The sequence below is a fragment of the Cyprinodon variegatus genome, unplaced genomic scaffold (assembly GCF_000732505.1).
Source record: "Cyprinodon variegatus isolate N-32 unplaced genomic scaffold, C_variegatus-1.0 Scaffold448, whole genome shotgun sequence".
Taxonomy (NCBI): Eukaryota; Metazoa; Chordata; class Actinopteri; order Cyprinodontiformes; family Cyprinodontidae; genus Cyprinodon; species Cyprinodon variegatus.
The window spans coordinates 656,350-663,589 of record NW_015150901.1 but is presented as its reverse complement, the minus strand read 5'-3'; the positions used below and the strand labels follow the sequence as shown (position 1 = coordinate 663,589).

The window sequence follows — 7,240 nt, the reverse complement described above, 5'->3', positions numbered from 1 at the left end:
AAATGTTTTGCATCCATGTTCCGTTTTTCAATGTACTTAGGAACTTAGATTAGTTCAGGAAGTCTGTTAAACCTCCAGCAGAACAAACTGGGCTATTTTGTTTCAAGAATCCCTCATTGTGTGGATTCTGCGAACCCTTTTCTTAGATGCAGACTTTCGGTGAAAAACCTAAACATGTTTTACAGAAATTCAAAGTAATCAGAGACGTTGGCCTGTTCCAGCCCTGCTGGTTCAGTTTTTATCCCACCTGCTCTTGGTTGAGCTGACGATGGACATCGGGTGGTTTGTTGCATCCTTTACCACAATGATGTTTTCCTAAAACACAGAAGGTCACAAAGGTCACGTTATGTTAAGATCTTCTTTAAGGTTTTAATGACAAGGCAGAAAAGAGACAGAATTCAGAGGAGTGGGCGGAGTTTAGTAGCTGATAAATTAGATGCTCTGCTGCCTGCGACTAGCAGGAGCAACAGAAACGACTCAAACATCAGCTGTTATTCACCTTTATTTTATTTTTTCAAAGAGATACAGCATTAAGATTCATTCTGGAGAAAGTCTTAAGCCGGGCATACACTGTACGATTTTTTGCCCTTTTCAGGGCGATTCTCCAGTCGTGAGAATTTTCCTATCGGACCGACTTTCAGCCTGATCATGCCTCATGTAGTATACAGGGGGTAACGAGGAGCGATCAGCCTCTCACCACCACCTCCCCATCAGGAATCGTAAGGTCAGGAGAAAATCAAATATGTTTTAAATTCATTCGGCCGTTGTGAGGTGGTCATAGGCAAATCGCTCAGTGGGCAAACAAAGATTCTTCTTCGTCTTTCTCTCAGAAGAAAACACAGAAGTAAAAAAGCGTTCTCTCTGCAACATTGACAGACCATAGTAGCCGCGTTTGCTCAGCCATGTCTTTGTCCAAATACGTCGTCGCCTTTTCTTTTTAGGGCTTTCAGCACTAAATTTCACAAATTGCCAAGGCAGCGCGTTTCACTCTAGTGAGCTTCAAATTTCTATTCTAGTCCTTTGGCTTTGGGATAGATGAGTCCGAGTAGCGCCATCTCACTGCGGAGCTGAGTCCCACCTGGTTTTTAGACGTACAGTGTGAGAACATACATCGTGACATGTGAACTCCGACTCTACTACGAAACCCTGCAGTTTCTTTGTACAGTGTGAACCGTAGCTGCAAGCAATGATTAAAAGTCTAGCACAGTGTATGCCCCACTTTAATGGTTGAGGGGGGTTAAATATAGTCTGAGATAGTGCCTTAACGAAAGACCCAATCACCTGCTACTGGCACAAATGTATTATTAAATCACTGGCTGCACTCAGCAGGGCTTTAATGTGCATTATTTTGTCGTCTTACTGCGCCGTACTGCAGAAACACCTAATCTGGGTCCCCCACCTTGTATTTGCGGAGGACTGAAGAATGATTCATGATCCTCTCTGTGTCCACGCCGTCACGAGGAACAACCACTATCCCAAAATCACCCACAATCACCTCCATCTGCAAGCAAACAGAACCTTCAACCTTCAGCAACCTGCAACAGAGCTAAAAACATGATGACCTCATGGTGGAGCAACAGAGATTGACTTTCAGTTTATCCACCAGCAAGAAGATCAATCCTAATTTTATTATCCATTCACCAACAGAAAAAAAACATTAGATTCAAATGTATTATAATAGGGAAACGTGTTGATTTACTGTAAAGGTAATCAACCACTTCAAACAGTAGGGGGAGCCTCATTCTAACACTGTAACCAGATGCAGATATTAAAGAAACAGAACATGCTTGAATGTTTGCATCTGTATTGAATTCATGTCAGATCTACACACATGTGATGGGTTCATCTGACATTTAGAGGCTCATCAAAGATTCCTCATGTAGAAGCTTTATGCAGAATTCTGAAACCATGCAGAAACACATTGATGGGAATATCTGTGAGCTTTTTTAAATGTTTTTACAAAGTAGAGGAATATTTTCACTGTAATGTCTGATCAAACCAGGTTCTTTGACTTTATTGTTTGATCTGAAAATAAAGAATCATAGTTTCAGACGTTCAGTTTATCATAATGACAGCTAACTGAGGCAAGGAGACACATGTAGTTGGGAAGAGTTACATGTTAGTGGCTGGGGTTAGGTCTATGTGGGCGGGGCAACAGTTTGCTTACATCACTGTCCTTCCACAGGCCAGGGATGCAGAAGGACTCCAGGAGATCACTGCCACACAGGAGCAAGATGCGTAACTCTACAGAGGATGGACAGGCAGGAGGAAAGAGACAGACACGTCCTCACTAAACATGACGTTTTCTGGGTAAACACCACCTTCTCTTTCTAAACATCATGTTTACTGGATCCAAACACGACAAGAAGGAGTTTAGACAAAGTAGGAGGTAAAAGCAGAGGACAAAACTGTCTGATCTCACTCAGGACCAGAGAAAACTCACCAATCTCCTCATACCTCACCGTGGTCCCCAGGTTGGCATTTTCATCTGAAACAGACAATTGGATATTTATTTCTGTCCTTAAAGCTGCATAAACATTTAGGTCTCTGAAAACAACCTGCTATTTTAATTACATTAAACCAAATAAACTGCCTATGTTCCAAAAACAGAGCACTTCACTCTCAGTTTGCAGGTTTACAAGTGGTTCCTAGAATTTCTAAAAATAGAATGGGAGGCAGATCTTTTAGTTCTTAGGCTCCTCTCCTGTGGAACCAACTACCAGTTTTAGTCCGTGAGGCAGACACCCTGTCTACTTTTAAGGCTAGGCTTAAAACTTTCCTTTTTGATAAAGCTTATAGTTAGAGTGGCTCAGGTTATCCTGAGCTATCTCTATAGATATGCCGCTATAGGCTTAGACTGCTGGAGGACATAGGGACCCCCATTTCATCATTTCTGCTTCATTTTATCTCTATTCTCCCACTCTGCAGAATCTATTAGTTCAATCTCTAACGTTCTGCTCTCTCTGCTTTTTCTCATAGTAGCTTCATCTGGTCTGTTCCTGTTTGGCTGTGACTCCATCCTGGAGAGAAATATCAGCTGTGCTGCTGCCATCAACACCTTTGTTTCTAGGTGTTGGAGATCGACCTGTTTTTCAGTGTAGTCCTGTTTCTCTGACTGTGACTAACTGGATGTGCTCTCTTCATCCTCTGACATGGGAGCTGGCTCGGAGCTGGATACCTGTGGAGCTGGTTTGGTGATGGCATTTGTATCTATGCTTCTTTTTCTATGTCTGCTTCTGTCTCCTTGAACCCCAGTCGGCCTCAGCAGATGGCCGCTCACACTGAGCCTGGTTCTGCTGGAGGTTTCTTCCTGTTAAAACGTTTTTCCTCTCTACTGTCGCTACAAGCAAACTTGGTGTAATGGATTGCCTTTGAGTCAATGAGTCGATGCAATCAACTGGTTTTGATAGAAGACTTTGAATCAATTTGACTGTATGATCTGGTTGAACTGTAAAGTGCCTTGAGATGACATGTGTTGTGAAATGGCGCTATATAATAACCTGAATTGAATTGAATTAGGCAAATTAAAACCTCTGCCTCCACACAGTGTCTATCATCATGAATAAAATGATGTTTTCTCACCAACAAATGTGAAACGCTCCATGTTGGGCCGAACACAGCAGATTTTACCCAAATTCTCACTGATCTTCCCCCAAAGCTTGACTGAAGAGAAACAAACAAACAAAAAAAGAATCAATAAAGAGACGAAACTCAAACTGTTTTACCTACATCAGAGATTTAATTAGAACATACATAGTGTCACAGTCCTACATAGGCTGCAATATCTATAGATTCTTAACCATATTTATAGGCAGTTTTATTACAGTTTTATAGTTTCTATTTATTCTGTTATTTCTATGTTAATTTATGCTATTTTTTGCATTGCCATGTTAAAATCTAATAATTAGTTCTATCACTCTGTGCTAAAATTACTGCTGCTTCCTACTGATATTCTCTGCTATGCTGTTCTATGATATTCTATTCTGTTTTATTATAAGTGATGCTTCTATGATTTGATGTTTTATGCTGATCTATTCTTTCCAGTGCTATGATATTCTTTACTACTGTATACTATGTTTATCTATTCTGTTCTATTCTATTCTATTCTATTCTATTCTATTCTATTCTATTCTATTCTATACAATTTAATGTTCCTGCCATGCTATTGAATGCTTTTCTTTGTCCTCCTTTGCATCCCTCATTAACAAGGTTGGATCAGTTGGACTCACTGGCTGTGGGCTTATGGTTCATGTCGTTGTGGTCCTGGTAGATGGGTGGAGTCTGGTTCTGTGGCTGACCAATCACAGGAGTGGTTGAGGGCGTGTTGACATTGGAAAGGATGCATCCGGTGACTCTCTGAGAAACAGAGATGGTTGTAAGAGGTTTAATAAGGACCACATTTGGTTTGCTGTCACTGCATCAGGTTGGACACAGAACACATGAAGCTCCTGGTCTTAAAAAGTTCTGTTGGTTATTCTGCTGCTGTTTAGTTCCTGATTAGTTTAATGTCCTGGTGAATGTTAGTGACTGACCTTCATGAGGTCACGATGGTGCTCCAACACGCTGCACGTGGTCTGCCAGGTTTCCTGATAACACTCCCAGGGATCCACCCTGCAGGTGCAGAAGTCTCACAGTGAAACTCTGCTCTCATCCCACTTTTTCCAAAGAATAAAACTATTTTCACTTTTTTTCTAACTCTAACAAAGTTCAAGTTTTTTTCCCCTTTACAATTATATGAGAAACATCTAGAACAGTTAAAAGCTGCAGAGAAGCACAACTGATGAGGTCAAAATCTATATTTAGGCCTTAAGCTCAAAGAGAGAATAAATCAGCAAACAAATATTCTGTCTATGACAGATGATGCAACAAAAAAAAAGCATAACTTAATGTTTTAACATGCTAAGTAAAAACACTTTCAAAATAAAATAATAGTTTTTTTCTTTGTTGGATAACTGACGCCTCACCTGATCCAATCAGAAGACTGCACAGCCAGTTGACACATGGTAAGGCGATGTTGACTGGACACCAAGCCCTGAGAGGTGGAAAAAATGCAGATCAGATAGAAGTAAATTACAGACGCTGGGCTATAAACAGCTTTCTGGGCTGTTTAATTTGGCCTGATAACTATTGGTACAGCAGCTCAAATCATAGTTGAGTTGCTGTTTTCCATGAATCAGTCTGTTCTGGAGGCCATTTCTGCTTCTGAGTACTTCTGCTTCACTGCTTAACGTGCCATGACAGCTACATGGAGAGAACATAACAATAATTGAACTTTACTAATCTCACATTGGAGAAATTTTACCTCTGCATTTAACCATCCCCTTGGGGAGCAATGGGCTGCCACTGTGTGGAGCCCGGGGAGCAGTGTGGGGTTAAGGGTCTTTACTCAGAGAGCCAGACTGACAGTCTGTGGGAGTTGGGATTGAACTCAGAACCTCTGGATTCCAAGCGCTATGCTGTAACCACTAGGCCGCCACTCTTATCAATGTAAAAACAGTGTTTGACGGCCTATATAAACTTCTATGTAGATAAACATTGGATCACTGGTGATTTTCACTACAAGCTAAAAAAACATTCACAGAGGAAAGCAGGGGACTATTAAGGAGTACAGAGAATCAGTTTAAAGTAAAGATAAAAGATAGCAAGTAGGATAAAAAGTTTTAGCAAAAAAAATATTTAAAAAAATATTTTATATTTAAAAACTAAATATAAATATTTTTCTGCTAAAGCTAAATTACACACATTAGCCAACAGGAGTAGTTCAGGAACGAGCTGGGCATCCTTCTCTTCTGCCCACAGCCAAAAACACATCCCACCTTCATTTGACCAAATACTTCATCTCAAATTATTCAACCATCACCTCTGCCATGGACCATCATTTACTTCATCCTTGCGCATGTATGTCTCTAAAAGTCAGTTTAAGAGGCAGATTAGAACAATACATGACACCAAGACAGTGTCAGACCCAGAGTCCTGAAGGCATTTCAGCTCTTTGATATTCTATAATACCTCCTGCCCTGGTCTTGTACCAAACAAAATACAACAACATGGGACAACAGACCCATTTTCCTACAGCTGCTTAAACAAACTGTTGTTAGGATTATTTTTATTGATGATGTGTGAGTCTGTTAATCCCTAATATTACCTGCCTGTTGTGTGTCAGAACTAATGTTTTACGCAGTACTTTATCTCATTAGGACGGTTCCTCTGTCAGGATAAAAAGTCATCTTCATTCTGTACCTGGCAACGATTTGGGAATGGAATGAGAGCGGTGTCCTTGATCTAAGAACAATGTGTAGCATTTTGATAAGGCTGCAACCATGGATGTCTCCTCATCTTCAAGTGTGTATGATGTAATGATGTAATGATGTAATCACTGGCAGACTGGAGTTGTATAAAATGCTCCTTTAACTGTGAACCAGGGCCACTTTAACAAGATGTGAGCCTGGTTGGTAACCACTGCCTTCTGTAACTTGAATGTCTCTGATCTGAGTAAGATTACAATTTCTGTCTAAATCTGTTGTCCTGTCTCATGGTTATTTAATACATAAACATTAGGAAGTGTTATTTTAAGAGTTTGTCCTGAGTGATCCCTTCTCAGGAAAAGAACCGCAGAGAGAAAGCTTCAAGGTCTAAACACAGAGCTTTCCTTAACACTGTCCTTTAAACAATGTAGATATAGGTAATATCAATTATTACCTCTGAGTATTATTATAACTGAGTATTATTATTTGATCATCCAGTGTGTTAAATATGGTTCAGCCTTACTGCTTCTCCAAAACACTAGTTGCAGCCAACAAGTTTTTAACATAATGTGAAGCCTTCAGAAGGTGTCCCTTCAGCCGGTGTCATGTCCCTTCTCACATGGTCCTGAAAAGATACCACAGGCTTTGCGGTTGGAGCTAATTGATCATCAATGTTGCCCTGTTTTACAGGACAGGTTTAAAGGATAAATGCGGTCATATTCAGAATTAAAACTTCTGAAAGTACCATAAATCTAAAATTATTCCATACTGTTCAATAAATTAAAAGTGTTTTTAATTTAGAGTAATTTTGTTTGTTAAAGAACACTACTGCCACCTACTGGTTTGTGACGTCACGGTGCGGTATCGGCTGTTGATCAAGTCCCAGTGCTGTATCTGGTGTTTGTCACAACGCGCTATTATCCAAGTCATCTTGAAAACATTCTTCTTCCAAATGTTGGCGACTAGGGGTGGAACGGTTCACATAATCAACGGTT

The 7,240-nt window shown here is 40.3% G+C and overlaps 1 protein-coding gene across 1 annotated transcript in view; it reads right to left on the bottom strand.

The window, feature by feature from the left end:
* Positions 1-7,240, bottom strand: part of nmnat2 (nicotinamide nucleotide adenylyltransferase 2) — a 16,419-nt gene that overhangs the window by 1,808 nt on the left and 7,371 nt on the right. Inside the window, exons 3-10 of the mRNA XM_015389128.1 lie at positions 4,965-5,032; positions 4,533-4,611; positions 4,230-4,356; positions 3,583-3,663; positions 2,444-2,488; positions 2,168-2,244; positions 1,400-1,501; positions 248-315 (exon numbers count right to left, since the gene is read on the bottom strand). Of these exons, the coding sequence (XP_015244614.1) occupies positions 248-315; positions 1,400-1,501; positions 2,168-2,244; positions 2,444-2,488; positions 3,583-3,663; positions 4,230-4,356; positions 4,533-4,611; positions 4,965-5,032 (647 nt within the window). The remainder of the gene's footprint in view (positions 1-247; positions 316-1,399; positions 1,502-2,167; positions 2,245-2,443; positions 2,489-3,582; positions 3,664-4,229; positions 4,357-4,532; positions 4,612-4,964; positions 5,033-7,240) is intronic.